The 24,548-nt window shown below is 38.3% G+C and overlaps 1 protein-coding gene across 1 annotated transcript in view; it reads right to left on the reverse strand.

Annotated features, from left to right (window-relative positions):
* The window catches only part of LOC135195961 (dynein beta chain, ciliary-like), a 134,093-nt gene that overhangs the window by 16,090 nt on the left and 93,455 nt on the right, over positions 1–24,548 (reverse strand). The window contains 21 exon segments of the mRNA XM_064222466.1: positions 11–148; positions 1,319–1,462; positions 2,728–2,860; positions 3,355–3,522; positions 4,252–4,400; positions 4,973–5,143; positions 5,790–5,930; positions 6,616–6,780; positions 7,348–7,552; positions 7,804–7,997; positions 8,533–8,697; positions 14,306–14,444; positions 14,989–15,158; positions 15,533–15,675; positions 16,471–16,624; positions 17,137–17,265; positions 18,029–18,184; positions 18,580–18,684; positions 20,042–20,275; positions 20,751–20,874; positions 23,127–23,242. Of these exon segments, the coding sequence (XP_064078536.1) occupies positions 11–148; positions 1,319–1,462; positions 2,728–2,860; positions 3,355–3,522; positions 4,252–4,400; positions 4,973–5,143; positions 5,790–5,930; positions 6,616–6,780; positions 7,348–7,552; positions 7,804–7,997; positions 8,533–8,697; positions 14,306–14,444; positions 14,989–15,158; positions 15,533–15,675; positions 16,471–16,624; positions 17,137–17,265; positions 18,029–18,184; positions 18,580–18,684; positions 20,042–20,275; positions 20,751–20,874; positions 23,127–23,242 (3,243 nt within the window).

Genomic DNA, 24,548 nt, shown 5'->3' on the forward strand with positions numbered 1-24,548 from the left:
TTTCGTCTACCTGAGGGAGGATGTGGTTCTCCGGCCTGTTGGCTGGTTCTGCACTCATGAAGACTCGGTAGTCATTGTGGGCCACGTCTGAGTAAGCCTCCAACTTCTTCTCCAGCCTGGGTAGCCACTGCCTTACTAGATGGATATTCTGCAGAGGATTTCAAGCAGAACATTATGCTAGTGGAGAGAGAGAGAGAGAGAGAGAGAGAGAGAGAGAGAGAGAGAGAGAGAGAGAATATAGCGGCGGCTGTCTTCCTAGTGTTCCATTTCTTTGCGTAATATAACTCAAAAAACTATTTTTCATCACACACACACACACACACACCAGTATTACACAGCAAATAACAGATTATGTGGTAGCGACAGATAGAAAACTTACACATAATTAAGACATTAAAAGTTGCTGTCTGGTAGGGAAATTTCCTAGGATTATGACTGACTATTTATTGCTCTTTTCAGAAAATGTTATTTTAATGTAACTCATCTGCAATATAATGGCAAAATTTGAGGAAATGCCAAGCCACTATAACACCTTCAGGTTGAATTTGTTAAGAAGATCAAGTAACAAGATTTTCGCTTTGAACCATTCCTACTCATCATCATCATCACTGTTATTGTTTGTCTTTGTTTATCTCTGGTCCCCCTCCAATCGGTCGTAATTCTATTGGTCAGGCTTAGTTATAGTGTGTAGAGATTCTGCTACGTACAGATTATTTCATGTCATAACTTCATTTTACATATGTCTTTATTTTCCCTCTTAATACCAACGGGATTTTATACATTTCTAGTTCCCTGAGCAAAGTACTGAATAGTTACAATTAACACTATATTTTGTAAGTAACCAAAAGGGGATGTAGTTAACATTTTGATAACTAACAAAAGATTAAAATACTGATTCTCGTAGAGTAACCAGCAAGTCTGTTTTAAGCAAAGGATATCAAATGACATTTGTAAGATAAATTCGGTAAAGACTAAATGTTCACAGAATAAAACATCACAATGGAAAGGAATTTAAAATCGAGGCCAACGGCTGAACGCTGGGACCGATGAGGTCATTCAGGGCTGAAAGAGAAATTGAGAGCAAAGGTTTGAAAGGTGTAACAGGAGGAAAACCCTCGCAGTAAACAAACTGTTAGGAGAGGGTGGAAAGTAAGTTGGAAGAAAGCGAATATGAGCGGAGGTACAGAAAAAGGAATGAAAGGGGTTAGAGCTAGGGGCCGAAGGGACGCTAATAAGAACCTTAAGTAATGCCTACAGTGCAATGACGGCACTAAGCCGCCGACGGGAATAAAACATTAGATAATGGCAATATCTTTACCTGCAAAATGACCCAGTGTCCTTCTTTGGAGGCGATTTTCAAGGCTTCTTCGGCCACCTTTTCCTGACCCTGGCCGAGTGAAACGTTGTGCAAACGTTTGTTCTCGCATGTGTAACCCAGGCTGTGCCCTAAACGTTCCACTTCCTGGAAGGAATGGAAAAGATCAAAATTACTTGTTCTGGAAGAAAAAATCAAGTTATATTCTCCAATCTATTCAGTTCAAGAATCATTCTTGAATCTATTCAGTTACAAACACAGGGAAAAAAAAAAAAACTCAATCGCTCGAGTTTTGACTAGTTACAATTAAAACAAATGAAAAATATCATGACAATATAATTTGCCGTTATTATACACCTGTATCGAACGAAAGGACATTTTCACTACTCTTATGTTCATATGTTTCTAATCTAAGGCACAATTTAATTAAAAAGCAGTTCAATTTATGGAACTAAAAACAACTACTGCGTAATAGGCTGTAGGTATCAGGACAGATATGATCAAGGTGGCTCTCATGAGTAACATGACAAAAGTAATGAATACATTTTGTTTTGGTGATAAAACATTGCTTGTTGAAGATTTTGTTGGGTATATCTTTATTTGGTTATGTTCTGAAATAAACCTGAAAACGGTAAACGCATCTATGACTAGCGTAGTTTTCCATGTGAAGAAAAGTCACTGAATACCTTGAGTATTCTATCTAATCATTCGTATTTCAGCAGATATCAAAGTTTTTAATCTCAAAGTCAACGAACCTGGTGAGTACAATTCTGGTATTCATCATTATTAAAGAAGCAAGTTTAAGAATACCTTATATTCAGAGCAAATTTCCATTGTGAAGTGTATTAAAACAATTATTTAATCGAATATATAATAATACTGATAGGAAAGCCAATAACGGTACGTATTACGTCATCTAGTGAATTCCTTCATTATGAAATTCCAGAGAGGAATTCCAAGATTCATTCGTAAGCTCATGCACCTAGTCCTATGCAGTATACCGAATGAATGACCTTACAACTCTAAGTTAAACATAAGTCAGTCAACAGGCACCAAGATCTGTGCCGGCAATTACGCAGCCAAACGAAAACAAAAATCTTGACTACGCAATCTTATCTCAATGTCTGTCAACAAACTGACGTATTCGAAAGCCCAAACACATCACAGTACGACACGTTACGTAACATTCTACCGGCCTTGATTAGATTAACTCGCTTGTCGGAAAATGCCGTCATGTAGCCCAGGTCTGGAGAAAAAATAAATGAACGAAAGTTGGAGAAGTGTTATCACCCATCTTTCAAGAAGGAAGGTTAAAAGACCCAGAGAAGACGGCAGAGAGGAGAACGTCCCAAAGGGTCGTAGTAGAGGGAAGAAGGTAATCAACGAGAACTTCGATTCGAAAAGCAGGTTACCTTGAGAGGGTCGACTCCCGGCGAGAGGATGAAGAAGATCGGCGTCGAGGGACCGGATTCCTCGTAACTCTGAGAGAAGTCGATGTTCTCTCCTTCGACGTATTTCCTACCCATTCGGTCTTCGATGAATAACCTGGAAGACGAAAGTAATGAGAATTGAATAACAAGAGAAAATATGATAGTAGGATGTATCAATAGCCAAGTAAAAAATACGCCGAAGTTTCTTCGATGCAATCGAGTTTTCTGTCCGGAGGTGGCGCCTCAGCCATGGCCCATGAAATTTGACCACGGTCCGGTGGTGGCCTATGTTGTTTGTGCCTATAACGCTGCCAAAAATATGATTATGGCTAACCTTGACCTTGAATAAAATAAAACTACTGTGATGTTTTGATGTTTGGAGGAGGATGGATGACCAACATCCCAATTTGCAGCTCTCTGGCCTCTGTATTTTTTAAGATCTGAGGGCGGACAGACAGACAGACAGACAGACATACAGCATATCAAGAGTTTGTTTTCTTACAGAAAACTTAAAAAAAACTGAAGGAAAGTACCACCCAACGTCCAAAATGTCATAGAGAAATGCAGAGCACGACCCTTGTGCAACAAACTGAATCAAACGAGACTCACTGCATAGCGTTCGTCATGCGGTCCGGCCGAAGCGCTCTCAAGATCACCAGCCTCTGGACGTCGGAACGGCTCTTCCAGTCTCCTGGAAGTTTCTCCTTTTCCGGAGCTTCGCACTCGCAGAAGATCCGCCACCGCTTGATGCTGTTTTCGATGTCTCGGTCCAGGTTCCTGATTTGATTTTTTCGAAAAGAAGGAAGGCGCTCAGATATAATGTACTTTTTGTGTGCGTGTAATCCAGATTTTGTTCTGAGGCATTGCAGCCGTGGGCGGGAGGGGAGCCAGAGTAGGGTTCTCAGTAGCTTTTTTTTTTCTTTTTCTTTTTTACCATGCATTTACTTTGCATGTAACTCAGGTTCTTAACTGGTTACTTTGGGAAGGGTAAGGGAGATATCAAATTAAACTAAAATGCGTTTGTTGTACATAATCAATAGTGTTGGTTATTTTCGTGGGGGAGAGTGTTAAGGCTCTCAGTTTGTCTCGTTTTTAAAACAAGTACTAATGCCAAGCTAAGTTAGGTTAAAGTAAGACTCTATGATGTATCAAAGTTACCATCCATATATATATATATATATATATATATATATATATATATATATATATATATATATATATATATATATATAAGAAGGTATATAAGTGCACATCACACCATAGGGGCAATATCATCTACTCAAGTTTGGGAGAAAGTAGGTAAATCAACTGCTTTTTATTATACGGCAGTGTTGTCTATATAATGCCCAAGTGCGAAAAGCATATTCCAAAGCCTAATTTTTCGAAAATCAATCGACATTCTTTTCATAATTACATTTGAAATCATTCAAATATGGAAACAAACTAACTGAAACTTCATTTTTCCTTAACTACAGACAAGAAACCTTTGGCACTGAATGAACTTACCTGAACTCGTCCACCTGAGAAAGAGACCGAATTGCTCCCCAGTTGTTGTTTGTCAAGAAAGGAATCGGAGAGACGACGTTGGGCTGAACAGGGAATCGCAGAAGCAAATCTAACTCTAAGCCTCCAACTTCACCTTGAGATGCCAACACCTGAGACCACGAAATTTGCTAGAATCTATGGAGCAGACATGACCTCAGTCCACTATTATGCGTATAAACCTTGTAATTATGATGACAAACTTACAGTGTTTCCCGATGGTAAAGATTTTCAATCATTTAGTTTCTGTTATATTTGTTTAATTTGCTATATATATGTGATATTTCAAAGTTAATGGTCTCTGTATTATTCTTCGTGTATTATTGATCTTCAAGAGTAACGATTAAGATGTCAAAGCTAAAAGGTGACACTCCAGTTGAAACGAACATCAGATAATGGGAATAAGGAAGAGAAATTCTGTCCCTGTAGTTTTGCAACCGTAAAATACAATCAGACAAAAAGCAAACACACACGCATGCAAGCGAAATATCAAGCAAGTAAAGAGAAACCACTTATACTTATTCCTTTTCCCCACCAAACTGTACTATATCTATTTGCCACATTTTTCTATCAGACAGAAAATGAGTAAAGGACGTTTTGTTCATATAAATAAAGAAAGTTTCAAAAGACATTCAAGGATAAAAAAAAAAAAAGACAAGGACTAGGTGAATCACAGCTGAATCACCTGGAACGTCATCTGAGCCGCAAAGATCAATTTGTCCCTCTCGAAGAGGCCCCTCGTTGTGTAAAGGAAGACGCTGTGGGTGATGGTATCAATCAAAGCCTCCACCCTCAGTCGGACCTCGTCATTGGCTTCTGACCGATCTATGGCCTTGTGGAAGACCACTCTGAAGGCCTGAGACACGGGAGATATTGAAAGGCCACGAGATTAGATAGATAAGGGAAAGTCATGGCAACTACGAATTGTAAAAAGAGATCAAATTAAATTTCTATGTGCAATTTAAAAAGAGATTAGAAAGATTACATCATTTTTGTTCTCTGCTCTCAAACATGGATAACCATTATCTTCACTAGATTCGGCAATGATAGACAAGCTCAGGGTATTTACGAATCGTAAAAAGAGATCAAAATATATTCCATGTGCAATTTGAAAAATAAATGAGAAAAATCACATCGCTTTTGTTCCTCGATGACAAACATCGATGACAAATAACTCTCTCGCTTCTAAATTAAGGAAAGAACTGATATCACATTTGTCTGAAGGAATTGTCAGCCGTATTTTCTTGTACTTTTAAATGTGCAAATGAAATGTAAAATTTTGAAGACAACATGTTCTCATTTGGCTTAGAAAACAAAGATTAAAGAATATGATAACGAGGTAAGATTTCTTCTTTTGCTCTCGATAATGAATACAAAAGTTCATGATAATGGAAGCAATATTTCATCTAATGCTTCAGGAAATCGAGGTCAAAGATTATGGCACTGATAAAATAAGAAGCGCTAGAATGGTAGTAAATTCACACAGTGATTCACGAACATACTTTCAAAGAGAACTGATAGATGGGATTGATCTTATGAAGGTCATTCAGGATGAAGTACAGAAGGGAAGCCCTGGCAGCTGCCGGTCGGTACAGCTCTCTGGCCTCGTCAATCTGCACACTTGTGATCCGGGCTTCAGCCACCTGCAAACAAACATCACTAAAATGTACAATCTCCTGGAATACAATGAAATGTTGAAAACGTCTACTTAATTAATGACGATGGAAGATCTGGAGCCATATTCCAAAAAATTTTGGAATCAGGCAATCTTTCATAGCATTCACACAACTTCTGGGCGGGCTCTAGTTGCTGCAAACTAGAAACTATTTCATTCGACACATAGTACCTCCCATTGAAATTATTTACGCTGACGGTGGTCGGAATTTGCAGTTAATGCTTTTTAATTTAGTACAATTTAATATTAAGCATGCCAGATTTCAGTTTTCTTTGCGTCTTTACAACAGTCAATACTGTCCCGCTTTATTTGTCATTCACGTAAACACACTAAAGAACTATAACAACCGTAAATTTGTGAGTAACTGTTTTTGAAAGTCCTAGCTGGCAGATTATTTCGTTTAAATGACCACCTATTGCTATTGAAATCCACTGAAATAATAAAAAGAGTTCATAAAATCTAAACGTCTAGATTATTTTACAATCCTATCAAGTAATAAAGTGCTGCAATAATAAATTGCAAGCGGCGAGATTATTTCAGTCTAAATGATCGTTTACTGCTTTTGTATACCAACAAAGACCAAAGATAGGTATACTACCACAAACTGAAATCATAACATCACAATCATTCATAACCACCAGATCCCTTTCTACCTTTTCCTGAATCTCTTGAGCCGTGGCCTTGGTGTGTTCCAGGTTCTCGACGAGAGCTGTGTCTCCCAGGAAGTTTCCTCCGGCAGAGGACAAGCGGCTCAGCAGGTCATCCTCCAGGTGTTTCAACTGGATTTTGAAATCGTTCTGCTGCTTTGTCAGGTTATACTGGAAGGAAAAAGAATGAGTGTGAGCTGTTACTGGTCATGGAAGACATTAACCATTAGAAATCATCAACTTTGAGTATACTTCGGTAGTCATATTCTTTCAAAAGCTTTGTCATAATAACCATATTCATTTACCTTCACGTTATCAACCCATAAAATATATAATAAAATTTTGCCCCTTTTTTCGGTTAAACGTCAGGATTATATAACACATCACAGAAGCATTAGAAAGTGTCTACAGGATAGTACATCATGTCACAATCACTCGCTGGCAACTGATCGGATACATATCACAAACGGGTTGACAACAAGACAACAACCGTATTTGGAAATAGAACCTTTGGCAAATGCTAGACAATCATACGAAGCACTGATTAGGACCACGAAAAAGTCGTCAACTTGCATTTAACATGTTTGTGATATGTTTACGTGTGTGATAAGCTGCCGAAGTGTCATTATGACGTATGGATGCAGCCTTTTTTACGTTCAGTTGTTTGCTTATTCCAGACCTAAAAGTCACCAAGCAGCCGTATGTGGCTTGTGGCACTAGGGATTTGCAAAACATTACCTTCAGTTCCTCAAGGTCAGGCCTCTCTGCCTTGACGACCTCTGCCAGAAGCTGGTCCTCCAAACCATCCCGGGTGACGGTGAAGTTGATGAGGGTGCACTGCGCCTGCAACTCCGGCTTGTAATGCGGATTGGCTAACTTCGTGTGCAGGATGAGTTGGAACGACGGGTTGTACTCAATTTCACGGTCGCCCATTTTCAGAGCTCTGTAATTAGCAATTATTTTTATAATGACTACAAACCTAGCCAAAGACTTTAGAGTTTTGGTTCAGCTTGTTAATTTATTTTTTTTCTTTATAGCAGATTAAGGAAAAAAGGTGTGTGTTTTGTTTTACGAAAAAATTCACCCAAAAAAATTGGCCTCTTGGAGAGGAGGGACAATTTTGCGAGGGGTCTTCAACAGAAAATCTTATCAATAGCTTGAATTTCATTTTATAGCTAATGCACTCTTTTTAACCTTCCGCGTTTGATGAGGTTCTTGCCGATGAGAGGATCGAGAACCGGATCAAGGCTTTCTGGAAGGTTCTCGATCAGCACTGTGTCGCCCTTGGCGATGGCTGCCTCCAGAACATCAACGCAGGTCTTCTGGTCAAGTCGTACCACTACCAAGGCGTCTCCATATCTCGCTTTGATCCATTTTATGCCTTGAAGCTGTCATCGTCCAAGAGGGGAAATGGACATTTTTTATTAGTATTACCCTGACTCCATCGGCCATTACAGGGCGTTTCAAGAGTTATTCTTGGACAATTTATGGTTCAGTATTAGGCGTTTTTGACTTGTCAAGTAACTTTTCTTCTTTATACAAGACTATAGGTAAAAGGTTCAAGACGACGCGACGCAGAAAGACAACTCTGCCAAGTTCATAAGCAAACACAGGGAAAATATTCATAAATTATCGTCATGAGCATCTCCGCAAAAATAACAAAGTAATGATACTACATTTCGACAGAAGAACAAATATATGGATACATAATACATTTTTTACTATAATAAAGATTACATTTCTTGAATGCTCTGGGTTACAAGCCTGTCTCCCAGACGCTTCCAAGGGGATGTTATTTTCTTTTGTTCGTGCAAAGGTGAGCTGCGAGAGACCTTCAACCTCTTGTGGAAAGAATGATTAAAAGACTCAGGGAGAACAGGAGGTGGAAAAAATTCCGAAGTCTGGCAGTAGAAGGTAATTTACCTGAGGATCTATGATGAGGGGCCACCTGTCCGAATTGGTGAGGATGATGGCGTTTTCGGTTGACATCCGATCTGACGGGAGGCCTTCATTATTCCAACCGGCGATGGTTGCGTCATCCGTCAGGAGTTTGATGGCATCCAGATTGTGGGTGATGGGAATAACCGGCTGTTTGTCCCGAGAAAGCGAAGGAAAGCATCGTTACAATTCGTTCTCTCTCAGAAACCTCGGCGAAGCAGTTGTTTAATTATTCTTTTTATCAAACTACCGAGTTTGTTTAGAAATCCCAGTTACCAAGAAACTAAGACGATTTAAACTTGGGGTTTTAAGAAGATGAGTTATTATCTTCCATAGCTACGTAAGGTTCAGGTTAAAATTTTACTTGGCATTTATATCAATCAACGTCTGTTTTGACAAGAAATGTACGTTTTCTTCAATGATATGGAAAAGTAATATGTAAGTGGGATTCTCCTGGTTATCATCAAGCGTTAAATTCTAGTCTCACTTATTATAAACAAAACATTAACAAATAACAATCATTGATATTCATAAACTTAAAACTGTCTAAACGAGACACTAAGCAAGTGTTGTCATGTGTATTTTAGTAGGGAGTTATTAACTTTTTTATGCCCTAATCTCTACAGCAAAAAAACACGTATAACAAGACTACGTTTATAAAAATATCTTTGTATATGTGTGGGTGTGTTTCTGAGTTTATTACTGGCAATAAGACTTTGCAAATAACAAGGATAGAGTAACTTGTAGATTTTATTTTTTACATAACGTCTGAATATTACGTTGACCATAACTATGGCATTTCGATGATCATTTGTGTCAGTGTTCTAGTGTCCTTCTGGCTAACAGATGATCACGTGTTGTCTTAATTTATGTAACTTAATTCTTAAGATAATTCCTAATGTTAAACAAAATGCAAGTTAAGTGAAGCTTTACGCTACAAGATTCAAGACTACCATTTATCTCGGACATTTTAGTTATATACTTCTACTGTGGGGTGCAGGTCACACTTTATGCTATTTTACGGGCCAAAATCGTCAACGGACTAGTTGCAATGAACTCATAGGTAAATAAATACACACTCTTGAAATCGAACTGTATTTCTTTTATTGTTCTGATATTTACTTTCTTCAAAGACAGTTTCAATCAGAGCCGTATCTGGTTTCAGTTATAGTGGCTTACCAAATTCGATCAGATGTTGGCCCCTGTTTCACTGACTATACTCAAGGTGCTAGTACTCTATTCAGTAGGAATACAGCTACAAGATGAACAGTTTTATGGAAGACAAAGACAAAGTGGAATACTGTAGAGAATCAGAGATTAGGCTGGCTAAGGCTGTAAGAGAAATTACTGGTTGCCGAGGATGAGTAACATACGGACAGACAGACACACAGCGACGATGGACAAAATACGAGTTTTTCACATTAAGGACACAAAGAAATTTGACATCATAGAAAATCATGTTTGGGTATGACATATATATCTGACATCAATTGCGGGCACAGGGCAAGTGAAGGCAATATTTATAAAAAGGGGTTATTTACTGGGTGTCTGCCTAGAATAAACAGCTTATACAGAGAGGAATTCTTCTTCTATCTTTCTACAGGATCAGCCCAAGAGGACATCTAAGAAAAATCGCTGGTACAAAACATCAGAAAAGGTTGGTTAATAAGGTTAATGTCAAGGTTCATTAACAGCTTTGGCAGCTGCTGGAAAATGGCTCAGGCGATAAAAAAAAATTCTACCAGGAAACGTTTCACAAAGCTCTTTGGAAGCAGGGCGCAAGATCCTATAAGCCAAGAAATGCTCAGCTGAAAAAACGGAGGAGGAACAGGATTAGGATGTTATTTAGACAGACATGGAAAAATGAGTTTGACCAAAGGGTCAAAAGACATTTTCAAATTGCTATAGTACAAAAAAAAAAAAAATTAGCGCCAGCCAAAATATTTTAAAAATATGATAGAATTAAAAGAAAACATAATGATTGCCATTTTGCAGACAGAGAAGTAAAAAAAAAAACAAAAAAAAAAAATGACAAAAACTATTTTCTCTGTCCTTAAGACAAGTCATCGAAATTTACTAGAAAATTGTTTTCTTAGCTGGCTTAATTAAACATTTCAATAAGAAAGTTGAAATGATAAGAGTATGAAAAATAGTGGAATGAAGTTTCATACTTTGAAAATGAGACATTCTAATGATGAAATTTACATTTACTAAGTCAATTGAAAAGTGGTAAAAACCTTTCTCTAACAGCAAAGGTTTTTTGTGCCTAAGAATTATTTACACAGATGAAGTAACTGCAATACTCATATCCCCAGGAAATAATTAAAAAGGTAATGAAATGCTACGAAGAACATCTCTGCTCTTAATCCCGTCAGGATTTCGCGCCCCGAAATTTTTCGAATGAGCGCACCTACGGAGCGTTTTCACACGGAACAGACTTTTTGGAAAATGACTTTCCCCGTCTCGGTCCCCTCGCAATAAGAATAAATAAAGAAAACAAAAGAACGCACCGACGAGTCGAAGTGTGATATCACTAGTGATTCTACGCTTTCTTCAGAGCGGGATCAATTTTCCAATAAAATTATCTTCTCACATCGGGGTTAGAATTTCCGATTTAGGTATCGTATTGAATGGGCAAGATTAGCAAAGATGAGTAGTTAATACCGTATATATATATATATATATATATATATATATATAATATATATATAGATATATATGATATATATAGATATATATGATATATATATATATATAGTATATTTCTATATGTATATAATATATATATATATATATATATATATTATATATATATATATATATATATAGGTGTATGTGTGTCAGGTCAGTCTACTTGCTGTAGGCTGCTACTGTATTAGCAGCAAGTTGAACGACCTGTTTGCCACAGGAAGTGCTAATGGTTTGGGTTCAGTTATAATATATTCCGTAGCAAAGAAGTACCAAGTGTAGAGCTGTGGATCCCTTGAGAGAGAAAATAGCCCCAAAATGGCACATGAGCCTCTTTACATGAGGTTAATGACAAACTTTATATCTCTCCTGTAGAATTTCAGGAAATCATAGTTTTTGCTTTCCCCTTTTTGGTGGGCGAGCGACCAATTGCTAGGGGCCATGGAGGTGGTGCAGATGAAAAGAAAAAATGATAGCTGAATTGCTCAAGCAAGGAAGCTGGGTGTTTGAAGTAGCTGAAAGTTGCAGCGCTGGGGAATGTAGTGATGGTGGTATCACTTTCAATGGATAGGTGAGAGTATAAATGCACAAGTTCGAGAATTGTATGGGTAAGACTGATAGTAACAGCAGAAAGAGAAAATGTTGCGACAGTGAGTGTGTATGGGCCACGACTAAACAAAAGTAAGAGTTTATTTGTATGGTGTTTTTGAGTTGCATGGAACCAGTGGTTATTCAGCAACGGGACCAACGGCTTTACGTGGCTTCCGAACCACGTCGAGAGTGAACTTCTATCACCAGAAATACACATCTCTAACCCCTCAGTGGAATGCCCGAGAATCAAACTTGCGGCCACCGAGGTGGCAGGACAAGACCTTACCGATCACGCCACTGAGGCACTAAATAAGAGTGAAAGATACTGTTCTTGAGTCTGGGCCTTGCTGGGTTTGGCAGACATGTCAGGGTGGCTGTGGTAGGTGATTTGAACACAAAGGTAAGTGATAGAGAAAGGGAAGGAATTGAGGGTCTATACGGAAATCCTGAAGTATATGGGAATGGAGAGAGTGTCTTGTGGAAATGTATTAGGTGAAGGGCTTGATTGTTGGAGAATAAGGTTCCCAAAGAAAAGAACTGACAAGTCTAAGGGGTTCGGAAAGAACAAGAGGATGTTCTACAAGGAGGTAAATGTAGAAAGAGGTTAAGGAGCAAATGAAACTCATAAAGGCAGATGCAAATGGCGGGAGATGATTTGAAGGCACCTGGTCGTTCTTGGTAGTACTGACCAGAGTCAAAGTTTCATACTTCGTTGATCGCTCGAACAAACTGCGGCACACCCAGGACCCACGGGGCACAGCGAACGCGCGTGAGCAACGCCATCTTGAATTCAAGATGGCGTTGGCGTGAGTGTTCATATGAATGATCATAACATAGTAAAATAGGATAACAGTGGCATAGCAGAAATGTTCAACTTGCATTTCATATCTTTTTACTACTCACCTAAACTGCCATATACAAAAAACGTTTGCTAAGATCATATATAGACTTCCCAGTCGGTTGCAGTAGGAAAACTTACATGGAGACAATGGAAACATATGTACACAGGTATAGCTAAATGCAATAGAAATGGAAAAACAATCCTGACAAGACAAGGAAAGACAAATACAAGGTTAAGAGACAGGCGTTGACTGCACTGACATTAAGTGAAGAATCTGCAGAAACAAGTGATTTGAGAGAGATAAGATAATAAAGTCAAGACATGACATGGAGAGAGAACGGGTGGATTATAAGGGTGACGGAACAATGCATAAGCATTAAAAAAAAAAAACGAACTATTATAATACCTGTAGTATGTGGGTGAACATTGGTTTACTATGTACAAAATTCTCATTGGTTAGGAATAATAAATACGTGATGGAAGATCAATCATGTCAGGGACTAAATGAGGTGAGCTGCATTATTCAGCCAAATAGTGAGTTACTTATAAGACAAAGAATGAGAAATCATGTACGCTTCTACTGAATGCTAGAAATGCAATGAAGAATGGAATGGAAACATAGCAGATAAGGGCAGCAATGCAATTAATGATAAAGATGCCGAGGCGATTGGATGCAGTGTCAGATGCCGTGAAAACCAGAAATTGTACAAAGATGGAAAACTAACTGAAATTCAGTGTCAAGGTTTTATTTCAGCTATGAATGGCAACCGAGAATGTGTGTAGTGAAGAATTAATTGGAAATGCAGCGGTTTTGGTTATTTACAGCCATATGAAGGATTTTATTGACTTATTTTATTTACAAGGAATAGGAATGATATTTGTTGTATCATAGCAAGGGGAAAGTTGGAGATGATGACATATGACATCTGCAAGAGAAGGGAAGGAAGGAAGGAAAACAGTGAGGAAAAAGGGGGCATTTCAGTAACTATCGAGACGTCATCAGACTCATTCAGCAACAACAACAACTGCTCTGTAAAGACCTTCCTCTTCTTTTCTTCCTCAGCCTGCAGTCGCGCCTCCGTCGCGTGAATCGTTCACAGGGTTGGATGGCGCCCGTGACGTGGATGACGAGGAAGAGAGATTACGGAGATTACGTCATCGCAGGAAAGTTTCATTTTAAGATTTCAGCAATAATAGCTAAAAGAAAAGAATCCATAACGACATACTACATGCATACTTACGTACTCACTCACGTCTGAGAGAAACCCCAAGGGGCTGTTTTGGGAGAGTGGCTCATCGTGTGAGCGGGAACTTCGCGAAACACGAGCTGTTGAGGACTTTAGGTGCACCACATGAATGGGATGTAGTGAACAGGATGGCATCATAATCCATATGAATAACCAAATGAATAAGTGGATAAATAAATATGACATGTTCTGGAATAAAGAAGACTTTTCTGGAACGGTCTAAAAAGTTATTACCCTTTGTGACCCTTCTAAGAAACTACAAAGAAAAAGAAAAAATGTAAAAAAATAAAATGCCCTGTGTTCCTGAGAACCAAGGGTAAACATAAAATTTGCAAAAAATTGAATCCCAGAATATGCAAATTCAGCTAATAACTGTTTTGACTTCACTTACATTGAGTTTCTGTAGCATAGGTAACCACAATTTGTCCATGAGGTCTCGTCTGTAGTGTTTGGTGAAGCATCCTGCATAGGATATAAAGGCAGCTACTAAAAGGATGTCTCCAGGAAGAGTCTTCGCTGAGGTGTGCATCCTGTCAGGAAAAAAGTGGACTGGAATGTTTACAGTCACTTTTACCAATAGTAACCGAGATACAATGTTTCTCTATTAACGAAAAATACTGAGGATATTACGATGGTATTTTTACTTGATTCCCATTGGCTCTGTAAGCAAAGCTTATAAAATTCATGAGTTTTAGATGAATGCTGTTTATGTACAGTACGTGTAAGGCTTTACGGCGGGTATAAGATCCACTTCCAATATAAGGAAAGTTAAGTGAATGTAGATCTAATTTCCTTAAACGACGAAGGGTTAAAATAGGCACAGTCAACAGAATCTGAATAAAATCTTGATGTAGACATTTTTCAGCGCCCTAAAAAGACTCGTAGTTCAGGCTAAACTACTTGCACTGATTAATTCTGAGCAGGTCATGCTCTATTTGTCTATAAATCTTGGGACATCGATGCCATGAAAAGATGAACTTTTTGTCTATATTCCTCACACTGCTTAAATGCAAGTCAGTCAAGTTCTAGGGGTTTATAGTCTTTGGAACAAATGGCTCCTTCCTGGTTACTTACTGTGCAACAGCTTCGGCCCAGCGGACCTTCTCAGACGACAGCCCGCCTACCAGTCTGTTGGCCAAGGCGATAGTGTGGGCGGTGCTGTTTGCCTCCTTCTCGCACCGCATCTTTTCTGCCGTGGCCTTGTCAAACTCAGCTTGAAGGTGTCCTAGTTGCTCCTCTAAGCTCTGAAAACAGATTTGGGCATGGGTGATGGATTTGTTTCTGGTAAGAATGGTCATTCTTTGACATGTCTTTCAATTGCAACGGTAAAAGTTTGCTTTTGGTTGTTGGGCGTCTTGATAAGCAGATTGTAAATGGAAAAAAAAACATCTATTTCATAATTAATTTAACTGGCAGATAACTACCAACTAATCTTGAATTATTATCTTCACATTCAAACAACCAAGAGAAAAATGCAATTCGTCATTTTTCTCCTCAGAATTTCCTTATTGTATGTGAGCTCCCAACCACGCAAATTCACACACACACACACACACATACACACACACATAAATTCTAAGGAGCTTATAGCACCAACCATTCCAGCGACCACTCAAACCTTGATTTTTGAAGTGATGGCCTCCAGCCTGTTCTGAGCAGCTGCCAGTTCGGCGTTAGCAGCCTCCAAAGCCCTTCTCTTCGGTTCGACGTCGCAGTAGACCTCGAAGAACCGGATGATGTTGATTACCCATGAACATAAACCTGGGAAAAATTTTATTGAGTAATTTATTTTGTATTGAAAAATATCTGGATAGCATGTGAAATGTTCTACATTATTTCTGTTTAAAATTTTGTGCAAAATGAAGCAAATGAAAAAGTAATAATAGCAGTAAACATGGATAACTTTAGAGAAAAAAATTACATTACTGTTATTGTTATCAATATAACTGATAACAATGAGACTGGTCGTAAATGCTACCCTGAGCCTCATTTTATGATTATGACTATCCGAACGTAGTTGGAACTTGCATGAACCCTAACTATATTTTAGTTTAATCAGACCACTGAGCTGATTAACAGCTCTCCTAGGGATGGCCCGAAGGTTTAGGCATTTTTACGTGGCTAGGAACCAACGGGTTACCGAGCAACGGGACCTACAGCTTATTGTGGGATCCGAACCACATTATATCGAGAAATAAATTCCTCATATTCAACGTTGGCAGACGGGGAGTCGAACCCTAGAGTCAGATGCAAACGGCATATGTTATAATTAAGTCTCAAGGCCAAAGATAATGTTCCAGGAAATTCAGCAGCTTGCAACGAGACTTTTGGGTCTGGTGTAAGCTGCACTAGGTGAATAATAAGCCCGATTACTCGCAGTGTATGACTAGTGTCATCTACAAGGGACCTTGGTGGGCTATGCAAGTAGCAATGGGTCGTAACGAGGAGTATGTGTAAGAGGACATCAAACAGCTTACGACAAACTTTAGTGGTCTGATACAAGCGATATTGAGGCACAACGTGGCCTGTGAGCCAGCAGAGTGACTATCTGTTTACCTGCAGCAGCTACCGACTTTGCCCTGATGAAATCTGGGTTGAATTCGGGGCTGTCGAGGTAGGGCTGAATGGCTTTGATGATGTCAGGATGGATGTCTTCCTTGTTGTAGTTGATGAGTTGATCTAAGAACTGATCGACTTTGGCCATCGTCATCTGCAATCAATGTATGAACGACATCAGTTCGTGCAAATGTCGTAATGTTGATTCGATAAATATATCTTAGTGATATTTGCGTACATACTCAATTTATTACAAGAATATAAATCAATATTGACATTACTGTTAATGATTACACTATAATAAACAGGTAAAAGGTGAAGTGCCCTTATGCCCATAGGTATAAAACATATTAATCCGAATAATATAAGTTTTTAAAACGGAATGACATCTCAATACAGTAAGGGAGAGAGAAAAACTCCATGTTTTAAAATTCAGAACGGTTACCAACATCATCGCCCTTATAAGGTTAGAAAACTAGTAAAAGCCTAAAGTTTAAGTATATCTTAGTCTAACCTGACCACTGAGCTGATTAACAGCTCTCCTATGGCTAAGGAATCTCTCTTCCCTGTCAATGGCATTTCTATCTATTGTTGAAATTTCCCTGTTGGGAGTTTCCTCCTATCTATTCACATATCTAGATTCGTAACCTGGTCAATTTATCTCACCTTAGCGGCTTTCCACGACCTCTCCTTCGGGATCTTTCCATTAGGAGCCAACAGGACCATGACAGCTGCTGTGACACTTGACACTCCTGAAGGAGGCGAACCGAAGGACTTCAGCTCCGTCAGGTTGGCCTGAAATAACAAAAAAATTAAGGTCGAAAGTCGTTTACGAGAGAGAGAGAGAGAGAGAGAGAGAGAGAGAGAGAGAGAGAGAGAGAGAGGCTGGACCGGGGTTGGGGTGAAGGATCAGCATATTACGTCACTATGATACCTGATAACACACACACACACACACACACACACACACACTGAAATATCTTGAAAAAACAGTCCGAGAGATAACCACATGAACTTTGTAAAAAGATAAATTGATTGTGATATCTCCGAACAGTTAGAAGAAATGACTCGCATTAAAAACGATTTTAGGTAATTTGCCCCTTCTTATCAGTTTACTTTTTTTATGTATGTTTGTGGTGCACTTTTCTACGAGTACCTCTAACAAAGATGAAGCTAATGGACCGAGTGGAGGCCGATAAGAGGGACTCAAAAACACACGTGGAGGATGAAGAGGGAACCTCACGGAGACTGCTCATCGTCTACTAAGTAAGGACAGACAGGAAGACCTCTCACTAAAGGATGGAGGTATCTTATTGAATAGGAAGGATGGAGGCATCTTGTTGAGAAGAAAAGGATGACAGTACCTTGTTGAGAAGAAAGAATGAAAGTACCTCGTTGAAAAGAAAGGATGAAGGTACCTTGTTGAGAAGAAAGACGAAGGCACCTTGCCGAGAAGAAAGGATGAATGTACCCCCGTTGATTGAGAAGAAAGGATGAACGTACCTTGTTGAAAAGAAAGAATGAATGTACCCTTTTTGAGAAGAAAGGATGACAGTACCTTGTTGAGAGTGTTAAGGGCCTCCCTGGCGGCAACAAGGGCAGGCTCAGCCTTGACGAGGTCCTCCTCGCACTCCTTGCGCCTCTTGGCGACCTCCGTCTCGATGATGGCCACTTTCCGCTTCTCCTCGTTGGCGCTCTCGTTCTCTTTCACGACCTGAGGAAAATGAAAACGAAATTACCTTTAACGAAGTAATACTTATAGACAGAAAGGGCGTCAAGGAAGCTAGATCTTATAGAAGAAAGCAACTGAAGTTATATTTTTAAAGTTATATTTATGTGGTTTTATCAATATACGCCATTTTCTCTTTCGTATCCCTGGGTGAGACACAGTTGTTGACTGACTACCAAAGGGACGTTATAATATTACATACGCACACGCATGCATAATATATATACTTTTGTTTGTATTCAGATTAAATACAGCATAAATGGATTTACGAATACAATATGTAAAAGGGATACATAAATGTTTGAATGCAACCAGGTAAACATATAATGAACTAGGCAACCATATACACATTTACTTTAATGTATGTAGGGAAAACCAACCTTAGCAGTTTCGGCCTCCACGATGCGAATCAGTTTATCAGCCTCGTCATTCTTCTTCTGCAATTCCACCTCTTGAATGGCCAATTTAGCTTTCAGAGCATCCACCTGAGAGAGAAGAGGCGTTTTTTTGTGTGTGTGTGTGAATTACAATACAGATTCTGAACAGAAATTATTACAGGATGCGAAGTAAAGAACAATATATCGTTTCCATAAAACGTAGTATGAAAATAATTAACACACTTTATTCCTGGATATAAACTTTTTTTAACTTTTGTAAAATTTTATCAGTCTAATGGTTTCTTAGTCCTGCAATTGTCCTTTTAAAAAACCGAAAAATGCTTATTCCCTAAAAGCATAATCACACTGAGGGAGTTCTCATATAAAGCAGTTCAAGGAACAGTCAGAGACATGTTTTACAGAAGAGAATCTAACTGCTGAAAAAGAGAGAGAGAGAGAGAGAGAGAGAGAGAGAGAGAGAGAGAGAGAGAGAGAGAGAGAGAGAGAGCAAAATAAAAGCAGTGGCATATGGTTATTTCAGATTTTAGATATTTATGTAAACTAAGTTAGTAGGCAATAAGGTTAAGATATGCTTGAATCTTCAGTACTAACTGCTGCTTAAACTTATACATAGTTGTACTGGAACTGGAAAAAGGACATGGGAGGTTTCTATGCTGCTTCCCACTGATCTGGAAATAGGTGACTCATTGTAAACATTTATGGTCGTTAAGTAACAACGGATGGGGAAACGGGGATTAATGAGAAAAATAGTTCATAAGAGGCTAAATGTGAAAGTTCTGTCAGCATGTTCCTTCCTGGGACGCGTAATTGCCGAAACACAGACGTACATTAACATTAGCCTGTTTTGTTAATATAACGAACCCTTTCGTAACCCCTAACATAATCTAACTAAATTAATTAGGCAAACTTACCGGGAAAAATATGAATAATTTGGTGAAAACTCATCCTTGCAAATACTCATATTTATCTACTAATTTGACCTAGTTACCCGAACATAAACCAAAATGCATTTTCGGGTGCTAGGTCGCAGAAAATGAAACAAAGTTGAATATATGAAAAGGAGAGAGAGAGGGGAAAAATCTGACAGGGGAAATTCCGGGCAGAATAGAGTGCAAATTCATCAGACCAGTTTTCTTTCTTAATCATGCATCTTTGTTCTGTTCTCTAGCTGTTTTATAATTTAGAATTGACTTCTCTTCCTGGTGAACATTTGTTTCCCTCTGTCGTGATGTGGCAACGGAGACATTACATTTTAGTTGATTAATCTCCAGTCGAAATAGACAGAGGGAGCAATCATTTTTTTCTTTATTTTTTTACTCTAATCATTCAGCTTGTTCTTGACTGCAAGAGAGCGATGCAACTTCCGTGTTTTTTCTTCCAACTGACAAGTTACTAAAGGTCCTCGACTTCTACTACCATTCCTGACGAAGTCTACGACACTGACCTGCGCAGAAGTGGTGCGCAGCTTCTCCAAGCCATTCTGAAGGCGGGCGATCTTCGCTTGCAGTTCCTCGCTCTTGTGTGTCAAGAGATTCGAGTAGAGGGAGATGAAGCCCAGGAAGGTCTTTGGAGTGGTATAATTGTACCTTCTGTCGTTGTTCAGGTACAACCGACTCATGTCATTGACAGATCCATGAACATGAGCCATGAACGTGGATACGGATTCTCGTATGTCTTCCTAAATTACAGAGGAAAAATACATAATTCGTTACATGTTAAAATATTCTTTGCCAATTTGTAAAAGATTCTCAGAGCTCTCTAATACAAAGACCAGACAGAAAAAAATGTATGTGATGAGTGAAACAATAAACGTTAAAATACTCAAAATGAAGTTAGAAATTCAATCTAAAAGAAATAGCAGATTAAATACAGGTGAAATATCATGTGAACATACAGTCAATAACAGAGGGGTTTAGCTTAGCTAAATGTCAAAGTTCTAATTGGGATTAAATTTCATTATCATAAATGGTTCAAAATAATTGGCAAATTTAATTTCATAAGGTTTTGTATCTTCGCACCAATCAAAGGAAAATTAAAACGACATAAATATATTGTATAATATATATATATATATATATATATATATATATATATATATATATATATAAACCAAACATTTTTTTATTCTAGGAAAAGGTCATATTATCACTTACTGGAAGATCTTCAATGTTGCCCAAGAAAGTGTTTGACACTGACACCAGCGCCTCTTGTGGCCATTCGTGGAACCAATCGATGGTTGTGCAGCTGATGATGGCTGGAAATTGGCGGGCTCGTACTCTGAAATGTGGAGAATAAATAAATGAATAAATAAAGAATGTATATACAAATAGATATATAATAACATATATATATATAATATATCTATATATAGATTATATATAAATACACACACATATATGAAATACTATCACATCACTTGTTGGCCTGGTCAGTAACTCAATGAAGTTCTGATTTTTCCTCTGCGCTGGTTCGAATCCACGAGAGGACGAAATTATTACCAACTAAAAAAATCCCTTTTGGTTTCCATATATGAAAATATATTAATTCCGAGATAGAGTGAATTGGATATTAACGGCCATTTGCAGCTTAATATATGTGTGTATATAGATATATATATATATATATATATATATATATATATATATATATATATACATATATATATATATATATATATATATATATATATATATATACATATATATAAATACATACACGTCTATATGTCACAGAAGGTCAGACCAGGAATACGAAGAGATAATTATTTGCAACAATTTATTCCGACGTTTCGTAAATCGTATTTACATTTTCTGGGGTTTCTACCAAAGAATAAAAAATATATATTATAAAATTTGACATGAAATAAAATTAAGGTCTGTTAAAAGTCACAGTACATAAAGACAAGTAAGATACTAAACTGTATGATATATAAAGTGAAGAAAAACACTAATTTGCACAGCACAAAAAGACAAGTAATACACTAAAATGCATATGAAACTTACAAAAGATTAACTGAAATGACATAAAAAAAAAACTAGTGAAAACGAACTAACCTGCTGATACAAAGATTAGAACAGAGCTGGAAATAGCAACATAGCAAGGGGAAGCAGAGAGAGAGAAAAAAATGAAATCATCAAGATAAATAAACCAGTTTCGTTGTTAATATGTCCAAAATTACTAGTTTTCATTTTTTATTTCCGTTTTACATATTTTGGAATGATAGCGTATATTGGATGATTCGGGGTGGGGAAAACTTGTTCCCGTACGGTAGCTGACACCGCCATGGGGCCTTGAGTCTACTCGCACTTTTAAGCATACGTCTAGTAGCTCCGGCGTAAAAGTCCCCGAATTACATCCGGGCACGTTTACTTATAAGCAACATTTGACGTCATATAGGGACTTAAGCTGTCTTTAAACCGGAATAAAGAGCCAATAGTTTGAGGGTTTTTGGGATTGAGCTTAATATCAAGAGCTCCTAAGGTCCTTGGTGAACTCTCATGATTTGTTCGTCATGAATGTTTGTACTAGGGCAAACTAACGTAGAACTTAATTTTGGGAAACAGTAAGGACCGTAGGGATCTTTGAAAACTGTTTATTAAGTACTTAATGAAGGACTTTACAAAATACCTTTTCTGGACAGCAATTTTTATGAAAGTAATCTGAAAGGAAGAGGATCTCCCCATGAAACGGATTCCAGTTTGAGGCGAGAGAAAGTGCCTGTGAACCAATGTGAAAATGGAGTTAAGTTTAAAGTTGTAAAAACAAAAGCTGAAATAACTCGAACCCAGTCAAATGAGAGTCTTTCTTCTGGAAACAGAGGCACTAAAAACATCATTGTCTCTCTCACAAGAGTTAAACTTAGTAAAATGGTGGCATGAATTAATGAATTCTAAAAATATTTCTGAGTGAAAGTCGTGTCTGAAGAGAGCGAAGGTGTCAGCCACACACCGCACATGAAAGAGTGGTCTAAAAGAAAGAAGACATTGGTGAAGCACGCCCTACTCTAGGGAGCACATGAAAATATTGGAAAGACATATATATATATATATATATATATATATATATATATATATATATATCAAACAGATACGCAAATAACCTGTATAAAATTCTATACTGATAACTTTCTGTTTTATGTGAACTATACAAGGACACTGCATATATAGGGGAAACAACCGAGTGGACTAGCTGATCCAGTCTTGCCCGCTTTTGATCCACCCTCCGAAAAAGTACTTTAACACGTCCTGACACCGGAGATGGGCACCAGTCATGAGTCATCGGTGGTGGGAGCAACACCTCGAGACCTCTACTCTCCTTTCGAAGTAAGCAAAAGTACTTTTTCGGAGGGTAGATCAACAAGCGGGCAAGACATGATCAGCTAGTCCACTCGGTTGTTTCCCCTAGATGCAGAAATGAGGAACAGAAGGTTAGAATATGAGTGTGTAGATAGGCGGCCGCATTCGGAAATGGAAATACTGAATGCGTGTATATCAACCCTTGCAACTGAGAGTGAAAAGAAGACTTCTTACCTCAGAGTAGATCCCACGGGAGAGAAGCACAGGACCATCTTGAGATTCTTCCTGACGCGGTCGATGAAGAACCTCCAGCAGTTTTCCCTCGTGTCTTGCTGTCCCGTCGTTTTGACCTGTGCCCCGTGGGTATGCGGGGGGAGGGAATGGGGAGGGAGGGGGACGAGAGAGAGAGAGATGAGAGAGAGAGAGAGAGCGAGAGAGAGGAGAGAGAGAGAGGGGGGGGGGGGGGGGGGAAGAGGAGGGGGTGTAAAGCGGATGGGGAAGGTAAAACAGGAAGAAGAAAAACGAATCAGGAGAGAGAGAGAGAGAGAGAGAGAGAGAGAGAGAGAGAGAGAGGAAAGCGGATGGAAGTAAAACAGGTAAGAAGAAAAACGAATAAGGAGAGAGAGAGAGAGAGAGAGAGAGAGAGAGAGAGAGAGAGAGAGAGAGAGAGAGGAGCAGTAGTGAAATTTAAGAAAGCAGATCAGAAGTAAAAGGTATCAGGAGAAAGTGAGAGCGAGAAAGAGAAGGAGAAAGGACGAGAGTCCATTCAAAGAAACAACGTTAAACATCAGACAACAATAATAAAAAGGTCTTTGAAGGTGTCGTTGACGAAAACAAAGGTCGACTTCCTTAATAATAAAAAAAGGTCAGATTCTTACAAAAAAAAGGGTACCAGAAATCTGAGTGAAAAATTGTGCTTAGTAAAACCAAAACTACAATATGAAAATTTTTAAGTGCTGTCAAAAATTATTATGTGGTCTTTCCTGACCGATGTCATTGCTTTCAAAATTCGATTTTATTCATTGGCAAAAAATCTTTATAAATACCATGGAATGTGACATCTCAATTTAAGCTCTGCCGTATTTGCTATAAACTTCTCAGATGGAATTGAGTAGTTAATATATTATATTGAATTCTCATTGATTTAACCAATCAAAATTCGTTCAATAACTGAATGCCAAAGAGGAAAATAAGCAATGTCCTTTTTGTGATCTCAATATGCGTGTGCATTTTTTGATAGGTTAGTCGTTAACCTTCTATATCTGTGCCAGATATAATCATAACACCACTAGACAGGATATGCTAATAAAATCATATCTGTCGCCACACGTAATATGGACAAAGCAATTTCTTCATTCTGTTTCCTCTTGCACCACTTACTTACATGTAATGAGAGTCTGTTAAAAAAAACAGGAAACATACACTGTTGTAAATTTACTGCCAAAATCTCCTTAAAGAAGCTAAAACTTAAACATCTCAGTAACGTCTTGCATATATTCATTACGGAAGCTTGCAGGAGCTCCTTGGGATAATCAGCAGTTACTGTTGAAAAAACCTTTCTAAATCTCTCACCCAAAGACTCATCTTAGAGAAAACTGTTAAAAACAAGGTGGAAACTGCAATTTAATTTATGGTCATTGTAAAATGATAAGTACA

Source organism: Macrobrachium nipponense, chromosome 23 (assembly GCF_015104395.2).
Source record: "Macrobrachium nipponense isolate FS-2020 chromosome 23, ASM1510439v2, whole genome shotgun sequence".
Taxonomy (NCBI): domain Eukaryota; kingdom Metazoa; phylum Arthropoda; class Malacostraca; order Decapoda; family Palaemonidae; genus Macrobrachium; species Macrobrachium nipponense.